This window comes from Salvelinus fontinalis, chromosome 16 (assembly GCF_029448725.1).
Source record: "Salvelinus fontinalis isolate EN_2023a chromosome 16, ASM2944872v1, whole genome shotgun sequence".
Classification (NCBI taxonomy): Eukaryota; Metazoa; Chordata; class Actinopteri; order Salmoniformes; family Salmonidae; genus Salvelinus; species Salvelinus fontinalis.
Genome location: NC_074680.1, coordinates 28,610,071 through 28,631,140, shown reverse-complemented (window position 1 = coordinate 28,631,140; position 21,070 = coordinate 28,610,071). Strand labels below are relative to the sequence as shown.

The 21,070-nt window shown below is 46.9% G+C and overlaps 1 protein-coding gene across 3 annotated transcripts; it reads right to left on the bottom strand.

Annotated features, from left to right (window-relative positions):
• Positions 1-26: 26 nt before the first annotated feature.
• On the bottom strand, positions 27-20,238 carry LOC129812946 (proline-rich membrane anchor 1-like). Of its 3 annotated transcripts, none has more exons than XM_055864955.1 (4): positions 19,061-20,238; positions 17,821-17,962; positions 9,163-9,286; positions 27-2,130 (listed from the first exon to the last, which is right to left on the bottom strand). In XM_055864955.1, the coding sequence occupies exons 1-4, from the start codon at positions 19,340-19,342 to the stop codon at positions 2,031-2,033; spliced, it is 648 nt and encodes a 215-aa protein (XP_055720930.1). In that variant the 5' UTR covers positions 19,343-20,238; the 3' UTR covers positions 27-2,030. The 3 variants fall into 3 exon arrangements, with proteins under 3 accessions (XP_055720930.1, XP_055720929.1, XP_055720931.1); XM_055864954.1 differs by having other exon boundaries at positions 9,163-9,289; positions 19,061-20,234; XM_055864956.1 differs by having other exon boundaries at positions 9,163-9,289; positions 19,784-20,234.
• Between the last annotated feature and the right edge of the window lie 832 nt (positions 20,239-21,070).

Below are 21,070 nucleotides of genomic sequence, written 5' to 3'. Positions count from 1 at the left end.
TTTGATGCTTATGTGATAAGACTATAGGCCTGTCATTCTGTTCACTTTTATTTACAACTGAAAAAGTCAGCAATTAAATCAACTGAATGAACATTATCGATGTATACATGGGACTCTATGTATCCTTTTGGTATATAATGCATCAATTGTGCAATAACTTTCATTGCCAAATATACATGAATGGCTTGTTCCATAAACATGATACCATTGATTTAATTCTAATTGGTTGCACATTGTTTAATTTCTACTATGTATAAACATATTTTCTGTTACACTGTACATGTAATTAACAGTCCAGAAGGCAGATATTTTTAAATATCAATATTTACATTCATGCATCCAAGGTTATTTCCCTCAATGTACAGTATTAGCGACGTATCTTCAGTTTCTGGGTACATTATAGGTAAGATATGCTAATTCCTATGCATTTCACAATGCAAGGTCTGTGTTTACAAAATTCAACAGTAATGGAACATTTTCAGAGATACTGCCAGCCATACATGTATTGTGCTCTCTCTCACGCACACAACACGCACTAATATACAAATTAACTGCACCTATGCCAACACGCAGCGTAATAATTGAGTGATGCTTTAAATCAACTGTGCACTGTTTATTGCAGAAGGATGTTGGGGATGCCTGCGAGTGTACTGAGTCACATGTTCCTTTTGAGGCCATCCTCTCTGCAATTTGATATCCAGATTAGCCTATGTTTGGAATCCCGTCCTCCACCAATCAGCATGTCAGTCCTGGGATCATGTGCACTGTTTCTATAGTGATGGGTTCTCTCCTTGCTGGGAGGTGGAACAATTAAGACTGTAAAAATCACATCAGAACACGGCAAAGGGCTTCCCACTGTCCCCCACTACCTCCCCCTGACTGTCTAACCAGTGAGATGTGACAACACAAAATGTAATACCATGTTAGTCTTGTGATAAAGAATTGAGGGATAGAATAAGCTGCTAAAAGCATGGCCAGAAAACACACATTCACAAACTCGCATCACAGAAATCCCCATCATATTCGCAGAAGTCACAGGGGAACACAGAAAGGCATATCAAACAGCAAGAGATGAACAATTGATAGCCAAAACTCTTTGCAGATGTGTTTTCTGCATCAGTGTCTGTAGCAAATTAAAAGTGGGCTTGAAGCGTCAGACCATTAAAATGAATGATATGATTACTAAATAATTGATATAAATAGAAAATATTTCAAATCATTAAACTGACTGAATTAAACAATAATGACATACATACGCAGACAAATGAATGAATAAATACAGTAAATAAATAAATGAACAAATTAGATAAGTAGATAAAGTTTGTCCTCAGGCTGTTCTCAGTTGTGTTGTTGGTATGGAACATAGGAACTGACTTGATCTTGTTATTTTACTTCCCACTTGGTATGACCTGTAAATGTATGTTTTAATTGCATAGTCAGATGAGCACTATACATCTCAAACCACAGCAAGAACCTGCAACTGTGCCAGTATAACACAAATTCTGCTTTAATAAATTAAAAAGAAAAATGGTCAGATGAGAAAGCCCGACCGCAGAATTTGTTTTTGCATTTTCCATAAAAACTGCGTGCACATTTTGTTCTTGATCTGGTCCTCCGCAACCTCCTATCCCATCGCAGTGCTTCAGTGTCTGTTCCTACATTGAAGTTGTCTGTAAGAAGTGTGGAGCTGTGTAGATTGACAGATTAGCAGTCAACCATTCCCCTGTCAATGACACTTCATGTCGACAATCTGCTGTTCAGTCTGGTGTAGAACTTCTCAATTCACTTTTTTACTCATTCTCTGAATCCACTTCCATGTTTAGTTTTTCTCTCTCTCTGGTTCTCGCTACTCTCCTTTATCTGGATGTTGTCTTTCATTCAGGCAACATGCTAGGAGAGAAGGAAAGGTGTTTATGCATTTTTAACAGGTCAACCCCCTGTTGCGTTCTAGGTAATAGGAGTTTTAGGTAGGATAGGGTGGATAGTGGAGGTGATGGTGATGTCACTTCCTCTTTCTGTCAGTGGACAGTCTACACCACAGTGTTGTTTGGGCCCATGGCCTTCTTGTTGCGTACACTCATGGCATACTCCCCACGACTTGCCCCGTTCTCCTCTTTCCGTAGTGGTTTCCTGTAAACAGACACAATTTATGTCAGGACAGTAAAGGGGCTTTAGTCAATTTCAGGAAAAACATAAATCATTCTCCTAAAGACTGTGTCTGGTCACCTACGGAGAGGTTGGATTCCATAGGCTATTGTGTTTGGAAGCACTGGTCAGCCATGCTCTCTAATAAGCTGAACATTAAAAGGTCACATTACTCTCAGAGCCATGAAAGTAAAGACGAGATACAAATCAAACAGAAGAGTTGGATGTGGCATTTAGACACACTCTCCATTGATGGTGGATTATATGTTGTTTTACCTCAGAAGAGCTTGTTATGTATACATTGGACACAGAAGTAATACTGCTCGGGTTTCAATTCAAACCCACCCTAATACAGTAATACTCTATGTGAGATTCTCTAACTCTGGTTATGCTGTAATGCTACCTTTTCTGTGATTTAGATACACTCTCCATTGATGGTGGTGAGCCATATTCTGGATAAAAACAAGCCGAAGCACATGATCCTCCACTGTAATTGGTCTGTGAAAAGCAGTATCCTTCAACACAAGACCTTTTCATGCATCCCTCAGTGCTTTTGTGGTTATTATATTTGTCCAGTGTACTGTGTCTTTTGTGCCGACCCCTTCAGCTGCTCTCCTCTGTCCAGGCTTATATAACCCAGAGACAGATCTGAATACAGTCAGTACAGTCATTGTCCCACTCAATACTGTACACAGCCTTCAGTGGCACAGGGGACCCTTAAGCTACATCTCAGGTCAGTGTCTCCTTCCCTCTCTTCTTAAAGCCACAGCTGGCTAGTCTTACCTGGCAGAGTCATTCTCAGTTTAATCCACAAATGCTATGTCCACAACAAACCTTTTTAATATTTTGCATTTATATATTGTATATTCTTTTTTTGTGGTATGGTTTTTATATACACTGCTCAAAAAAATAAAGGGAACACTTAAACAACACAATGTAACTCCAAGTCAATCACACTTCTGTGAATCAAACTGTCCACTTAGGAAGCAACACTGATTGACAATAAATTTCACATGCTGTTATGCAAATGGGATAGACAAAAGGTGGAAATTATAGGCAATTAGCAAGACACCCCCCAAAACAGGAGTGATTCTGCAGGTGGTGACCACAGACCACTTCTCAGTTCCTATGCTTCCTGGTTGATGTTTTGGTCACTTTTGAATGCTGGCGGTGCTCTCACTCTAGTGGTAGCATGAGACGGAGTCTACAACCCACACAAGTGGCTCAGGTAGTGCAGTTCATCCAGGATGGCACATCAATGCGAACTGTGGCAAAAAGGTTTGCTGTGTCTGTCAGCGTAGTGTCCAGAGCATGGAGGCGCTACCAGGAGACAGGCCAGTACATCAGGAGACGTGGAGGAGGCCGTAGGAGGGCAACAACCCAGCAGCAGGACCGCTACCTACGCCTTTGTGCAAGGAGGTGCACTGCCAGAGCCCTGCAAAATGACCTCCAGCAGGCCACAAATGTGCATGTGTCTGCTCAAACGGTCAGAAACAGACTCCATGAGGGTGGTATGAGGGCCCGACGTCCACAGGTGGGGGTTGTGCTTACACCCCAACACCGTGCAGGATGTTTGGCATTTGCCAGAGAACACCAAGATTGGCAAATTCGCCACTGGCGCCCTGTGCTCTTCACAGATGAAAGCAGGTTCACACTGAGCACATGAGCACATGTGACAGACGTGACAGAGTCTGGAGACGCCGTGGAGAACGTTCTGTTGCCTGCAACATCCTCCAGCATGACCGGTTTGGCGATGGGTCAGTCATGGTGTGGGGTGGCATTTATTTGTGGGGCCGCACAGCCCTCCATGTGCTCGCCAGAGGTAGCCTGACTGCCATTAGGTACCGAGATGAGATCCTCAGACCCCTTGTGAGACCATATGCTGACACATGCACATTTGTGGCCTGCTGAAGGTCATTTTGCAGGGCTCTGGCAGTGCACCTCCTTGCACTAAGGCGGAGGTAGCGGTCCTGCTGCTGGGTTGTTGCCCTCCTACGGCCTCCTCCACGTCTCCTGATGTACTGGCCTGTCTCCTGGTAGTGCCTGCATGCTCTGGACACTACGCTGACAGACACAGCAAACCTTTTTGCCACAGTTCGCATTGATGTGCCATCCTGGATGAACTGCACTACCTGAGCCACTTGTGTGGGTTGTAGACTCAGTCTCATGCTACCACTAGAGTGAGAGCACCGCCAGCATTCAAAAGTGACCAAAACATCAGCCAGGAAGCATAGGAACTGAGAAGTGGTCTGTGGTCACCACCTGCAGAATCACTCCTGTTTTGGGGGGTGTCTTGCTAATTGCCTATAATTTCCACCTTTTGTCTATTCCATTTGCACAACAGCATGTGAAATTTACTGTCAATCAGTGTTGCTTCCTAAGTGGACAGTTTGATTTCACAGAAGTGTGATTGACTTGGAGTTACATTGTGTTGTTTAAGTGTTCCCTTTATTTTTTTGAGCAGTGTATAAGCCCTTGGGCTTCCAACCGCACCTGCACACCGTATTTAAAAAAAAAAAAGTATGTATTGTTGTTTATCACTTAGTTCCGTTGGTGCAAATAAACTAAACAAATCATCAACCACAAATGCTATGTCTTCTTGTAAAAAGAACATGTTTAATCTCCATGGTTAATGTTCTGTGTTAATGTCTCTGAACCCATTCCCTTTTTCCAGTACTAACTTAGAAACACTTAACTTGGAGTCACTCCTTAGTATAACTGAATAGTCACTAATGAATACTCAGTAGCTTCCTTACTAGCTTCCTGTCTGGGGGTGACCGTTGGCTTCCTAAATCTCAGGCAAGGTTACCCATCACACGAGACAGTGATAGTGACTCAGTGCACTTCCTGTGCTTTCTGTAAATGTATCCTGTAGTGCCGGACGGTGGTGGTGGTGATGACTAGACAGAAGCCAGCCCTGCTGATAAACAGATGCTGTGTTCTCCCTCTGGGACAACCTGCTTGGGAGAGGAAACTCCTGGGTCCAAGTGTACCAATGCATCCTGCTGGGACATGATTTGCTACTGCTGGGGTGTATGTGTGTGTGTGCGTGCATGCATGTGTTCGTGATTGGAGGTAGCTAGGGGAGATGGGATACACCAGACTTCGCCACTGCAGTCTCCACAGACCACTAAAGAGGTGTTTTAACATTCTCAAAAGGCACTGACCTAGTCTCTAGTCAATGATCAATGTTTTTCTAGCAGGCCACCATAGAGGGCAGGGTGTTTGGGCCTCACAGCAACCTCTCCCCAGGCCTTCAATAATAGATGTCATGCTGTTGACACGTGGCAGGTGGCTACACAACACGTCACAGGTCCGATTCATTTCAGATTTCATATCAAAGCTGTGCAATCGCAGCACACATCCGTTTGAAGTTTGGGGAAGGGATAATGTTGAGGTTGGGACATGTGTTGAGCTGTTTACAGTTATTCTCATCCCATCAGGATATTAGAGGAACAATCTACTGTTCATAGACCCCTCACATAGTGGTTTTCACTTTTCACTGTTTTGAAAGTGGTTGTGGTAATTAAATATCATAAAACCATAATAGATAACATACTATGTAATATATTTATTACAGATACAGCTTCCTCATTAAATCTTTCCCTAACTGAATGGTTATGGTGGATTTACCCTGAACACAAACTGTCCTGATTTATCCTCCTTGTTGGACAGGAGCAAGTAGTTGAGAAAACCCAGAACAGATTCATTAGTATGTCCCTGCATTGCTGTCCCTGCATTGCTGACAACATGGACTGCAGCATCATGTCGGCGGTTTGGATAGCACCGCACTGTCACACAGCGTGGCTGAATCTTCCTCTCTATGCTCACTAACAGCAGCTCCCCTGACGCTACAAACCTAATTGAATTGAATGGAATGGGTTTCGTCCAACCTCATTCAGTCTGGCAGATGACTGGCGGAATAAGATTATGAGACAAAAAAACAAAAGGCCGAATGTGTGCAGCCCGAGCTAAGGGACGGCCGGGGCTTACAGAGACAGCTCCTCTAGAGTCTGTGCTGCTGGGGCCTTGGGAAAGCCCTGACCACTGAGGGGCCGGAAGGGCTATATATAACAGGCTCTGTTTTTCTCACTGACAAACCCACTATCACATTGTTATTGACAAAGACATCCAATTACTACGGTTTCACAGCTTTGGTAGACAACATCCGTATCTGTTCCTGTATCTTTCATCTATCTGGCTGTTTCTCTCTCACACTCAGCCAGAGAGGATGCATGATTATAGCACCAGTGACAATTTTCAAATCAATATTTTCTATTTTTAATTTCCTCAGTTTCCTCAGACTGCTTTTTCATTGGCTCAGGACTAATGAGCATTCAATGTGGGCAATCAGACTGGACCTTAGAGAGTTTTTCCCTCCTCACTCAGTCAGAGGGGATGGAGGCTTGGTGGTTCACATATTCTGCAGTCACAGAGCCCACTTCCATCAGAGCTTCAGGACACGACCTGCTTGCATGTATAAAAGATGTGGCCTGCGACTGAATGACTGCGCAAATTAATTCATAAATAATGACTTGGGTTTGAGGCTACAGCGGCCCATATTGCAACAACACTTTCCTGCCATCGCTGCATTAAAAAAGGTGCCCCTTGGCGACAGAGGGGGCTGGAGACTTGCCATAATGAATTCCTGAGCCAACCGCCCATTAGTTCCACTGCCTGACCTTGCCTGTTTGTCGTTTGAGAAAAGTAGAAATATAATCCTGAGGAAAGACATATGTAGCATCCACTCTTCACACAGTTTTATGATTAACAATTTGATGTCTTCAAACAATGTGCAGAAACGTATCTACAGCTGTGTCTGTATGCATTTCTTTGCGCACATTCATATCTTCTTTAGTAACACTGTCTGTTAGCATGTGTTTGTGTGTTTATCATGCGTGACTGTGTCCAGCACCTTGCTCAGTATATGTGTGTTTTTAAGTGTCTGAACGCGTGTGTCTGGGTGCCTGTGTGACACACTGTGCTGCCTGAATGTCAGACAGGGAATTGGGTCTTGGTTGTGCTGCAGGCTAAAACCCCACATGGCCTTTCCTTTGATGAACCAATCGAAACAGTACACATCTTCTCTATGGCGAGAGGGACAGGGGTCATGGGCTTTCTCCGGTAACCCATCTTGCCTTTACTTTCACAAACATTCAGCTGGTAGTTCTGTACAAGCTGAATGTACAAGCTCTGTACAATTACACAATTGAAAAATCCGCCCACTCCGAGAAATAGAACACGCCGGAACGGCTCATAGGAGCAGGAGCCTATCTCTTGTTTCTGTAGCGTGAGGCAACTTGATGTACAAGTACATCCCCTAAACAGGACGCTAGTCTTTTGCAGGGCCTTACCCACAATCCATCTCCTTAATGCTTAACGTCAAGTTAACAAACAGATCACTGACCATTTCGAATCCCACCGACCTTCTCCGCTATGCAATCTGGTTTCCGAGCTGGTCATGGGTGCACCTCAGCCATGATCAAGGTCCTAAACGATATCATAACCGCCATCGATAAGAGACAATACTGTGCAGCTGTATTCATCGACCTGGTCAAGGCTTTCGACTCTGTCAATCACCACATTCTTATCGGCAGACTCAACAACCTTGGATTCTCAAATGACTGCTTCGCCTGGTTCACCAACTACTTCTCAGTTAGAGTTCAGTGTGTCAAATCGGTGATTCCCTGATCCACCTCCACGCAGACGACATCATTCTGTATACTTCTGGCCCTTCTTTGGACACTGTGTTAACTAACCTCCAGACGAGCTTCAATGCCATACAGCTCTCCTTCCGTGGCCTCCAACAGCTCTTAAACGCAAGTAAAACTAAATGCATGATCTTCAACCGATCGCTGCCCACACCATGCCCGCCCCTCCAGCATCACTACTCTGGACAGTTCTGACTTAGAATATGTGGACAACTACAAATACCTAGGTGTCTGGTTAGACTGTAAACTCTCCTTCCAAACTCACATTAAGCATCTCCAATCCAAAATTAAATCTAGAATCGGCTTCCTATTTCGCAACAAAGCATCCTTCATTCATGCTACCAAACATACCCTCGTAACACTGACTATCCTACCGATCCTTGACTTCGGCGATGTCATTTACAAAATAGCCTCCAACACTCTACTCAACAAATTGGATGCAGTCTAGCACAGTGCCATCTGTTTTGGCACCAAAGTCCCATATACTACCCACCACTGTGACCTGTACGCTCTCGTTGGCTGGCCCTCGCTTCATATTCGTCGCCAAACCCACTGGCTCCAGGTCATCTATAAGTCTTTGCTAGGTAAAGCCCCGCCTTATCTCAGCTGACTGGTCACCATAGCAGCACCCACCCATAGCAAGCGCTCCAGCAGGAATATCTCACTGGTCACCCCCAAAGCCAACACCTCCTTTGGCCGCCTTTTCTTCCAGTTCTCTGCTGCCAATGACTGGAACGAACTGCAAAAATCACTGAAGCTAGAGACTCATATCTCCCTCACTAACTTTAAGCACCAGCTGTCAGAGCAGCTCACAGATCACTGCACCTGTACATAACCCATCTGTAAATAGCCCATACAACTACCTCATCCCCATACTGTTATTTATTTTGCTCCTTTGCACCCCCCCTGCTTTGCTTTATCTTGGCCAGGTCGCAGTTGTAAATGAGAACTTGTTCTCAACTAGCCTACCTGGTTAAATAAAGGTGAGATAAAAAATAAATAACATTTAAAAAAATGTTGAATGCTGATCATTTGGTTATTCCCTGTAAAATTATAAATATACATTTCAATCTGACTTCCTTCATGGTGATAGCTGCATTGTGTAACATTATGTATGACAAACAGTACAGTATTGATGAGTGACAGTGTAATGACTCTTACAGTGTAAATTACAGTGTAATGACCTATTCCATTTCCCTGACCTTTGACCCAACATACTTTGTTGTGTATTCTGAATGGATGTAGGCTATAAGAATGTCACCACAGTCTCTTCCATGCCAATCGCTTTGACAGCTAACCAACATACCTCTTTATGGCCTTGTAGCAGATGATCATGGCTGAAAGGAGGAAAACAGCTGAGGCACAGCCCACTGTCCCAAGCACTATGATCTCCATCCACCACGGCCTCAACAGGGGCAGAGGGGACTCAACTACTGGGAGGGAAGAGAAGAGGGGGATGGACAGGGGGTAAAGATAGAGGGGGATGGACAGGGGGTAAAGATAGAGGGGGATGGACAGGGGGTAAAGAGAGAGGGGGATGGACAGGGGGTAAAGAGAGAGGGGGATGGACAGGGGGTAAAGAGAGAGGGGGATGGACAGGGGGTAAAGAGAGAGGGGGATGGACAGGGGGTAAAGAGAGAGGGGGATGGACAGGGGGTAAAGAGAGAGGGGGATGGACAGGGGGTAAAGAGAGAGGGGGATGGACAGGGGGTAAAGAGAGAGGGGGATGGACAGGGGGTAAAGAGAGAGGGGGATGGACAGGGGGTAAAGAGAGAGGGGGATGGACAGGGGGTAAAGAGAGAGGGGGATGGACAGGGGGTAAAGAGAGAGGGGGAGACAGGGGTAAAGAGAGAGGGGGAGGACAGGGGGTAAAGAGAGAGGGGGATGGACAGGGGGTAAAGAGAGAGGGGGATGGACAGGGGGTAAAGAGAGAGGGGGAGACAGGGGGTAAAGAGAGAGGGGGAGGACAGGGGGTAAAGAGAGAGGGGGATGGACAGGGGGTAAAGAGAGAGGGGGGGACAGGGGGTAAAGAGAGAGGGGGATGGACAGGGGGTAAAGAGAGAGGGGGAGGACAGGGGGTAAAGCGAGAGGGGGATGGACAATGGGTAAAGAGAGAGGGGGAAGACAGGGGGTAAAGAGAGAGGGGGATGGACAATGGGTAAAGAGAGAGGGGGAAGACAGGGGGTAAAGAGAGAGGGGGGTGGACAGGGGGTAAAGAGAGAGGGGGATGGACAATGGGTAAAGAGAGAGGGGGAAGACAGGGGGTAAAGAGAGAGGGGGATGGACAATGGGTAAAGAGAGAGGGGGAAGACAGGGGGTAAAGAGAGAGGGGGGTGGACAGGGGGTAAAGAGAGAGGGGGATGGACAATGGGTAAAGAGAGAGGGGGAAGACAGGGGGTAAAGAGAGAGGGGGGTGGACAGGGAGTAAAGAGAGAGGGGGATGGACAGGGGGTAAAGAGAGAGGGGGATGGACAGGGGGTAAAGAGAGAGGGGGAGGACAGGGGGTAAAGAGAGAGGGGGATGGACAGGGGGTAAAGAGAGAGGGGGATGGACAGGGGGTAAAGAGAGAGGGGGATGGACAGGGGGTAAAGAGAGAGGGGGATGGACAGGGGGTAAAGAGAGAGGGGGATGGACAGGGGGTAAAGAGAGAGGGGGATGGACAGGGGGTAAAGAGAGAGGGGGATGGACAGGGGGTAAAGAGAGAGGGGGAGGACAGGGGGTAAAGAGAGAGGGGGATGGACAGGGGGTAAAGAGAAGAGGGGGATGGACAGGGGGTAAAGAGAGAGGGGGAGGACAGGGGGTAAAGAGAGAGGGGGATGGACAGGGGGTAAAGAGAGAGGGGGATGGACAGGGGGTAAAGAGAGAGGGGGATGGACAGGGGGTAAAGAGAGAGGGGGATGGACAGGGGGTAAAGCGAGAGGGGGGTGGACAGGGGGTAAAGCGAGAGGGGGGTGGACAGGGGGTAAAGAGAGAGGGGGATGGACAGGGGGTAAAGAGAGAGGGGAGGACAGGGGGTAAAGAGAGAGGGGAGGACAGGGGATAAAGCGAGAGGGGGATGGACAGGGGGTAAAGAGAGAGGGGAGGACAGGGGGTAAAGCGAGAGGGGGAGGACAGGGGGTAAAGCGAGAGGGGGATGGACAGGGGGTAAAGAGAGAGGGGGATGGACAGGGGGTAAAGAGAGAGGGGAAGGACAGGGGGTAAAGAGAGAGGGGGATGGACAGGGGGTAAAGAGAGAGGGGGATGGACAGGGGGTAAAGAGAGAGGGGGAGGACAGGGGGTAAAGAGAGAGGGGGAGGACAGGGGGTAAAGAGAGAAGGGGAGACAGGGGGTAAAGAGAGAGGGGGAGGACAGGGGGTAAAGAGAGAGGGGGAGGACAGGGGGTAAAGAGAGAGGGGGATGGACAGGGGGTAAAGAGAGAGGGGAAGGACAGGGGGTAAAGAGAGAGGGGGATGGACAGGGGGTAAAGAGAGAGGGGGAGGACAGGGGGTAAAGAGAGAGGGGGAGGACAGGGGGTAAAGAGAGAGGGGGGTGGACAGGGGGTAGAGAGAGAGAGGGATGGACAGGGGGTAAAGCGAGAGGGGGATGGACAGGGGGTAAAGAGAGAGGGGGATGGACAATGGGTAAAGAGAGAGGGGGATGGACAATGGGTAAAGAGAGAGGGGGAGGACAGGGGGTAAAGCGAGAGGGGGGTGGACAGGGGGTAAAGAGAGAGGGGGATGGACAGGGGGTAAAGAGAGAGGGGGATGGACAGGGTGTAAAGCGAGAGGGGGGTGGACAGGGGGTAAAGAGAGAGGGGGATGGACAGGGGGTAAAGCGAGAGGGGGGTGGACAGGGGGTAAAGAGAGAGGGGAAGGACAGGGGGTAAAGAGAGAGGGGGGTGGACAGGGGGTAAAGCGAGAGGGGGAGGACAGGGGGTAAAGAGAGAGGGGGAGGACAGGGGGTAAAGAGAGAGGGGGATGGACAGGGGGTAAAGAGAGAGGGGGATGGACAGGGGGTACAGAGAGAGGGGGAGGACAGGGGGTAAAGAGAGAGGGGGATGGACAGGGGGTAAAGAGAGAGGGGGATGGACAGGGGGTAAAGCGAGAGGGGGATGGACAGGGGGTAAAGAGAGAGGGGGATGGACAGGGGGTAAAGAGAGAGGGGGATGGACAGGGGGTAAAGAGAGAGGGGGGTGGACAGGGAGTAAAGAGAGAGGGGGATGGACAGGGGGTAAAGCGAGAGGGGGATGGACAGGGGGTAAAGAGAGAGGGGGGTGGACAGGGGGTAAAGCGAGAGGGGGATGGACAGGGGGTAAAGAGAGAGGGGGATGGACAGGGGGTAAAGAGAGAGGGGGGTGGACAGGGAGTAAAGAGAGAGGGGATGGACAGGGGGTAAAGAGAGAGGGGGATGGACAGGGGGTAAAGAGAGAGGGGGATGGACAGGGGGTAAAGAGAGAGGGGGATGGACAGGGGGTAAAGAGAGAGGGGGATGGACAGGGGGTAAAGAGAGAGGGGGATGGACAGGGGGTAAAGAGAGAGGGGGATGGACAGGGGGTAAAGAGAGAGGGGGATGGACAGGGGGTAAAGAGAGAGGGGGATGGACAGGGGGTAAAGAGAGAGGGGGATGGACAGGGGGTAAAGAGAGAGGGGGAGGACAGGGGGTAAAGAGAGAGGGGGATGGACAGGGGGTAAAGAGAGAGGGGGATGGACAGGGGGTAAAGAGAGAGGGGATGGACAGGGGGTAAAGAGAGAGGGGGATGGACAGGGGGTAAAGAGAGAGGGGGATGGACAGGGGGTAAAGAGAGAGGGGGAGGACAGGGGGTAAAGAGAGAAGGGGAGGACAGGGGGTAAAGAGAGAGGGGGAGGACAGGGGGTAAAGAGAGAGGGGGATGGACAGGGGGTAAAGAGAGAGGGGATGGACAGGGTGTAAAGAGAGAGGGGGATGGACAGGGGGTAAAGAGAGAGGGGATGGACAGGGTGTAAAGAGAGAGGGGGATGGACAGGGGGTAAAGAGAGAGGGGGAGGACAGGGGGTAAAGAGAGAGGGGGATGGACAGGGGGTAAAGAGAGAGGGGGAGGACAGGGGGTAAAGAGAGAGGGGGATGGACAGGGGGTAAAGAGAGAGGGGGAGGACAGGGGGTAAAGAGAGAGGGGGTGGACAGGGAGTAAAGAGAGAGGGGGTGGACAGGGAGTAAAGAGAGAGGGGGAGGACAGGGGGTAAAGAGAGAGGGGGGTGGACAGGGGGTAAAGCGAGAGGGGGATGGACAGGGGGTAAAGCGAGAGGGGGGTGGACAGGGGGTAAAGCGAGAGGGGGATGGACAGGGGGTAAAGCGAGAGGGGGAGGACAGGGGGTAAAGAGAGAGGGGGGATGGACAGGGGGTAAAGAGAGAGGGGGGTGGACAGGGGGTAAAGAGAGAGGGGGGTGGACAGGGGGTAAAGAGAGAGGGGGGTGGACAGGGGGTAAAGAGAGAGGGGGATGGACAGGGGGTAAAGAGAGAGGGGGGTGGACAGGGGGTAAAGAGAGAGGGGAAGGACAGGGGGTAAAGAGAGAGGGGGATGGACAGGGGGTAAAGAGAGAGGGGTGACAGGGGGTAAAGAGAGAGGGGGATGGACAGGGGGTAAAGAGAGAGGGGAAGGACAGGGGGTAAAGAGAGAGGGGGATGGACAGGGGGTAAAGAGAGAGGGGGGGACAGGGGGTAAAGAGAGAGGGGGATGGACAATGGGTAAAGAGAGAGGGGGGACAGGGGGTAAAGAGAGAGGGGGATGGACAGGGGGTAAAGAGAGAGGGGGGGACAGGGGGTAAAGAGAGAGGGGGGGACAGGGGGTAAAGAGAGAGGGGGATGGACAAAGGGAGAAAAGGACACAGAAGTTTCATTTTTCAAACATCATTAGCATTCTAACAGCATCAGCACTTGGCCACTTATCGAGATTAGGTTATCATGCAAACTGCTTTAGCCTAGATACTGTGTTTGTTCTATGTATTACATCATAACTGCTTCATAGACAGCCATTATAGCTTAAGATAGCATGATGAAAGCTCATCATTAATGCAGCCCAACCACCGTCCATGTAAATCAACTTGCTGAATAAAAATGTATTGATTCTCAGAAACCTTGTATTACTATACCATTAAGTGCGGAAGACACATTTCAGTTGAATGCATTCAGTTATTACACCATTATTACACCACACCATTACACCATAAAGCTCTGGATCTGATTTGCTTCCTAAATCTGGCTGGCAGGGTGGTGCTCACCTGTTCTAAGGTTCAATGTTCAGAGATATCTAACCCTGCTCCATGAATCATTTAAAATGCAGTCAGTCTTTGTTACAAAAGCACTCTGTGTCCAAACGGATTTCACCTGCAGGAGCACCATGTTCTGGTCACATTATGTCTGACTGAGGGTAGAACCATGTACAAGGAGCCATGCCAGGGACATTGTATTACACTCAGTGCAGCTTAGCAACTTACAGTATCAAGAGTGTTCTCTCTCTCTCCATGGAGACCGATTTGAACTATGTGGCACTAACAATACTGCTCATTTTGACAGGAGGGAGGTTCCCAGCAATAAGCATGTCTCATTCTGTCAGAGAGGGGATATATTTGATTATATCTAAGTATGAATGTGGCTGTATTCTGGGTATAATAATCTAGACCAGGGATGGGCAACTTGATTTACATTTGTAGGAACTCAGTCAGTCTCAATTTACTGTTGAGAGTTAGAATACAAAAGGTGCAATTTCGATATTTGGTAGTGTATCAGCAGTTTCTCTCTTGTTATGTCAGTCACCGACAGTCACTCAATTAACCCATGTCAGCTAACATTTCTTATATTGGTAAGTTAGTTTAGCCAGCTATCTAAAATTGTAGTAATCATGGTCAAATTACTGACCGAGGGGCCCCCATGGATTTTGTTAGTCACTCTCATACAGATATCATATTAAGAACTGCAAACATTTCTCCCCACTTTATGGCAAAATGTTTAGGATTGCAGGAAATTAACTCTAAAACATATATTTTCTCTCTCTGCTGTCAAGAGGGCGGCCACTAAAATGTTTTGTTCACACAATTTCACTTAGGGCCCCCAAAAGGTCAGGGCTGGCTTTGACTGCATGTGTGGGTATGGATGTGGGTACGTAGGCCCGCAAGCCACTTCGGCCGCTCATGATGAGTTCAGATTTTTTGTGGCCCCCACCTCCATCAAAGTTGCCCATCCCTGATCTAGGTTTACCATCCAGTAACAGAGAGAAATGCAATAATCACATACCCATGTATTTGGAGTATAGTTATGTTGTGAATGAGAGGGAGGAATTGACTCCATGGTAACACATAACCCTTAGTAATGCTGTGGAATTTTCCAACACTGCATATTTATCCAGAGCAAATGACAAGGCACGTTTCTCCCCAGTACACCACGTCATGAGTCACTATGAAGGTAAAATCTCCTCTTTGCCCAACTTCGGTTTTAATCCTACGTTTTGTCAACGGCTGTAGGATTTAATTCAGTCAGGGGTAAGGATCTACTTCCTTGTGATAAACCTCTCTCCTTTGAAAGGTCTTCTGAGCCATTTTTAGAGCACAGACTCTTACTCAACACTGCCAATGTAACAGTATAACTTTACGGCGTCCCCTCGCCCCGACATGGGCGCGAACCAGGGAACCTCTGCACACATCAACAACGGTTGCCCACGAAGCATCGTTACCCATCGCTCCACAAAGGCCGCGGCTCTTGCAGAGCAAGGGGCAACCCTACTTAAAGTCTCAGAGCAAGTGACGTAACTGATTGAAATGCTACTAGCGCGTACCCGCTAACTAGCTAGCCATTTCACATCCGTTACACTCACCCCCCTTTCAACCTCCTCCTTTTCCGCAGCAACCAGTGATCCGGGTCAACAGCATCAATGTAACAGTATAACTTTACGTCGTCCCCTCGCCCCGACACGGGCGCGAACCAGGGAACCTCTGCACACATCAACAACGGTTGCCCACGAAGCATCGTTACCCATCGCTCCACAAAGGCTGCGGCTCTTGCAGAGCAAGGGGCAACCCTACTTAAAGTCTCAGAGCAAGTGACGTAACTGATTGAAATGCTACTAGCGCGTACCCGCTAACTAGCTAGCCATTTCACATCCGTTACACCAATTTCCCTTATTTGAAACTTTTTGTAGATACAGTCTCTCTCATTGTCCCACTTTCATGCATACTTCATGCATATTCATGTATTATTTTGGAACCTCTGAAAACTCCAATCAGCTCCCTTATGCATCTGGCACATACCAAAACAAACAGATTTTATAGCAGCAATGATTACAGTTAAATCATTTAGAAAAGGAGTACGCCTCTCATTTATTCAGAAAACTCTCACTAAGGCCAGATGATACATGCTTTGCCTCCCTCCCAATACATAAACAACATAAATAAGGGCCTACTTCCAAACCTACCATAGGCTATTATAAAAAGCTGCTATTTTCAAAATTTACTCTAAAAATGAATACTTCTTTTGCTGGGGCCAAGAGGTTTTCCTTTGCAGTTGTAATGGTTCTCTTCTTGTCAAACCACATAACAAACACAGACCGACATGCTGCAATGTACAGTCAGAGAATCTCATAAAATGATTCTGAGAATCTTCCATGCAGAGGCCTTGACAGCAGTCACACACACAGAGGTCTATAACCAAAGAAATAGAATAACATACATACAGACCGTAGATAACTCTCTAGATTCAGAAAAAGGGAATTACAATATGGTGAGAAGATACACAACCAATACTAGACTGTAGACCAAGTTTGCAGAAAACACCCAGTGGAAGAGTCCTGCGTTCATGATGGACATTGTGGACTCATAAATCAACAGGTGGCAGATAGGTCAGGTGAGTTAGAGACACAGTGGTCAATTAAAGCCCTATCTATATATTCATAGATGCCTCACGTGGTGATGCAGAATGAAAAGAGGCTGAGTTGAGTTGACCAAATCTGACTTGACCAAACAGAGGAAATAATTTAAGCTGATTGATTGAACCCGTTCCACTGCTGTCTGTCGAGCATCTGATGAAAGAGTGCTCCTCCTTACTCTCAGCATGAAGTCTTCTGGCTGACTGATTTTTAACAGTCTCAGTTGTGACCTGGGATGACTGCACCAGCAATGCCTGTCCCATATTTCATAGCTTTTCATTACAGTATTCATGACAACATACAAATCATATCAACTGTCATATTAACAAACTATCCTCCTTTCCACCATCGCAATGTCATACACTGATTCATATAGTTGATACAACTACTTTGTCAATGGCAGGAATGTCCCAGTTTCAGATTGGATACATATCTCCTCATGAATTAAGCACTGAAGTATGTTGAAGGAGACATGGAGACCAGTAAGGAAAGAAACCTGCGTGACAACAGACACACACACGCACAACCAGTGCCCCCGGCTCGACTTTAAAACACAGACGGGACTGCCGGGATAGTTCATTAGTCCCCTTATCTGTATCAAACCCCTAATTGAATGAACTCATCTGCTTTTTAAATCAGGGGGTCCCTCCAGGGGAAAACCAACCACTGAGCCTGGCAGCCCAGCAGGCAGAGATTTCACATAAAACTAGGAACTCCCCAAGGTCAAGCCAAGCATAAATTAGCCCTTTGTTCAGCTGTCAACATTCTGCCGGCTCTATCACACACTCATAGTCTTCTCATAAAAGCCTTTCTACATCAACACACAACACACTCTTCCACTACCTGGTTTTAAATTATTCTCCCCCTAAGCCCCTGGCTCTTTTCTGAGAGGAGATATACTTTATTCCACTATAGATGCTGTACTATAGATGCACTGTACTGCAACGTGCTAGCAAGACAATTAAAGTAAAACGGTTTAGGTAGATACAGGCACTGGCAGTGAGACAGTTGTGAGTGAAACAGGTGACAGTGAGACAGGAGAGTGAGACAGCAGAGGCTGGTTGATGTGGTGTGAGCAGGTGTGTTGAGCCTTACCTGTGGCCAACTGTAGCCGTGGGGGAGGTGGGGGAGGAGGCGGGGGAGGAAGGGGAGGGTAGCTTCTACACTGGCATGCCAGCTGGCAGTGTTCGCTCACTTTCTCAGTTACAGTCTGCGAGCATGACCTCTGGAGTTCACCCTTATGGACAGAGACAGACAGAGACAGACAGACAGACAGACAGACAGACAGACAGACAGACAGACAGACAGAGAGAGACAGAGACAGACAGAGAGAGAGAGACAGACAGACAGAGAGAGAGACAGAGAGACAGAGCGAGCAAGAAGAGAGAGAAATAGTTTGACTATTCATTATGCATTCAAAATTAACTTTCGTTATCCACCCCCAAAAGGCATATTTCAGAATAAGTCAGCTTTTTTATCAGTATAAAAGGAGCGCAAGATGAGAGCTTAGAATGTTAATATACTGTAGCATAGCCTACCTGCTGCAATATGCACTGAGTACTTGTATCAGTGTATATAATGACCTGGACCATCAGTGCTTGGGCATCAGCAAACTAGATCATCATGGTTTGTGGTTTGGAAACAATAGTACCCAAGATCCTATCCATCTACTATATTGCTTCCCCAGAAGCTGCATTCATAGACATAAAGGATGGTATCATGTCTATGGCTGCAACCCTCTCCCTCAGAGAAACCACCCACCAACAGAGTGGGCAGCAGGCTGCCCCTGAGGAGTGTGTGTGGGTGGACTTGGAAACTCGAACAAATCATATTACACATGAACCCTGGCAACATCCCGCGCCTGCATAGCGGCTCACTGCAGGCAGTATCACGGGCCAGGGGTTAGAATACTCATCCTCAACATAACATTCCAGATGGGAATCTATAACTCCCTCTGTGCTACTTTCCAGGAGTCTACCGTGTTCAGCCTGTGTGTGTGTCCGTTCCAATCACCGATAGCCTACTTCACATGAAAACATTGCAACAATTGACTGGGAATTACAGCTGCTTACCACTAAAAACGTATTATAGTTGATGCAATAGTGTGAGGGTGCAGAAAGGCACCAGGCACCTCAATAAACATGGCATTGTGTGTTTAAAAATGTATATATTTGATATTACGTTAAAAAAAAAAAAAAAAGTGACGAGCAGTTCACTCAACCAGGATCAATAGCCAGTATTATCAAAAACACAATACAGCTCCACTTAGATGTGTAATAACTCGCCATGCGTAAAATTACAAGAGCGTGTAGGCGCGCACGAACACCATACCTACCTGGCATGAGAGTAAAACCAACGAGATAATGCAATGACCGAAGAGAAGAGGCCAAAAACTTAAAGTAAATGGTATTAGATCTTGGACCAGCATTCCTCCTGCGCTCTTCTCGAAGACACTAGACAGCGTAGCGAGTAAACAAGCACGGTATGCATAGGATTTGACCGTTTGGGAAATTCTCATCCACCCTATCCAAGTCGGTGGCGATATCTGTGACTGGCGTCTCCAGAAATAGTTTATGCCATATTCATTTTGCTCTTTAATTTCCGTTGTCGGTGGCATATGACAGACAAGGAACGCAAGTGACCAAGCAATCCCAATATATAAAGTTATTTCTCTGGGCACTCAAACGTAATCCGAATCACGGCGCTATAGGTCGATGTCCAGCGCTGCGAATCCAACCGATGCTCCCTTACTCGGTGTGATGTGAGAGCGGTAGACCGGCCATAGGCTACCATACAGTCTTGCTTGACAACATGCATGTGTGCAAATACTCAAGCCATCGAAGTTAAGGCAAACGAAGAAGAAATATCCTTACACTTATTGTCCAATACAACTCTCCAAAATAGCTGTAGCCCCTTTACACATTTCCTCATCTTATTGACTAAATATTACTTAAAGGCTATTTACAAATATGTGCAACTCTGGAGAGCAGAGCAAAGGGTTAAACCGATGCATCCCTCTGCCTAAAGACTATAGATTAGGCGGGGAGCCTCACCGTACCATCGCGCATCCAGTGGAGTGCCCTTCCTTCCAGTGCAGTCATATTTGACTGCAAGTAGGCTATTCTCGAATCGCACGAACGGTAGGAAAAGTTAAACAGACAAGAGACGTTTACCGAGACATGTTGGTCGAAATGTCCAGTATGCAAGACGAATTATATGTTACTAAAATCCGTGACACTCCATTTAGTATGTTACATGTTAGGTTACATTATTTGACCCGTTTAGTTACGTTCGATAAAACAGTAGGTTATTTAAACGAACCTTTAGCCTAACTTTAAACCCTAACCCAGCTAGTGTAAGCGACCTAACTCTTTTAGCATTAGCAACCTAGCCACCTAGCTAATGTTAGCCACAACAAATTGGAATTCATAACACATCATATGTATTGCAAATTCGTAACATATTGTACGCATTCAATCAAATCAAATTGTATTGGTAACATGCTTTGTAAAGAGCAGGTGTAGACTAACAGTGAAATGCTTACGGTCATTCCTAACAATGCAGAGAGAGAGAGAAAAAAGAGAAATAATAGACACATAATAACAGGAGGAATAAATACACATTGAGTAATGATAACTAGGCTATATACGCAGGGTACCAGTACCAAGTCGATTTATAGGGATACGAGGTAATTGAGGTAGATATGTACATATGGTAGGGATAAAGTGATGAACAGTAGCAGCAGCATATGTGATGAGTCCAAAGAGTTAGTGCAAAAAGGGTCAATGTCAAAGCTATTTGGGTGACTATTTAGCAGTCTTATGGCTTGGGGGTAGAAGCTGTTCGTTGTCATGTTGGTTCCAACCTTTATTTAACCAGGTAGGCTAGTTGAGAACAAGTTCTCATTAACAACTGCGACCTGGCCAAGATAAAGCAAAGCAGTGCAACACAAACAACAACACAGAGTTACACATGGAATAAACAAACATACAGTCAATGATACAATAGAAAAAGTCTATTTACAGTGTGTGCAAATTAGGTAGGATAAGAGAGGTAAGGCAATAAATAGGCCAGAGTGGCGAAATAATTACAATATAGCAATTAAACACTGGAGTGATACATGTGCAGAAGATGAGTGTGCAAGTAGAGATACTGGGGTGCAAAGGAGGAAAATAAATAACAGTATGGGGATGAGGTAGTTGGATGGGCTATTTACAGATGGGCTATGTACAGGTGCAGTGATCTGTGAGCTGCTCTGACAGCTGGTGCTTAAAGTTAGTGAGGGAGACATGAGTCTCCAGCTTCAGTGATTTTTGCAGTTCGTTCCAGTCATTGGCAGCAGAGA

Bases quoted from the DNA above. Each gene is read 5' to 3' on its own strand.
- LOC129812946 (XM_055864954.1), bottom strand. From the start codon at position 19,342: ATGCCACCGACAACGGAAATTAAAGAGCAAAATGAATATGGCATAAAC. The intron at 17,963-19,060 runs GTAGGTATGGTG...TCTGTCCATAAG, and splicing joins TGGTTTTACTCTCATGCCAG to GGTGAACTCCAGAGGTCATG. The intron at 9,290-17,820 runs GTAAGGCTCAAC...CTTCCCTCCCAG, and splicing joins ACGGCTACAGTTGGCCACAG to TAGTTGAGTCCCCTCTGCCC.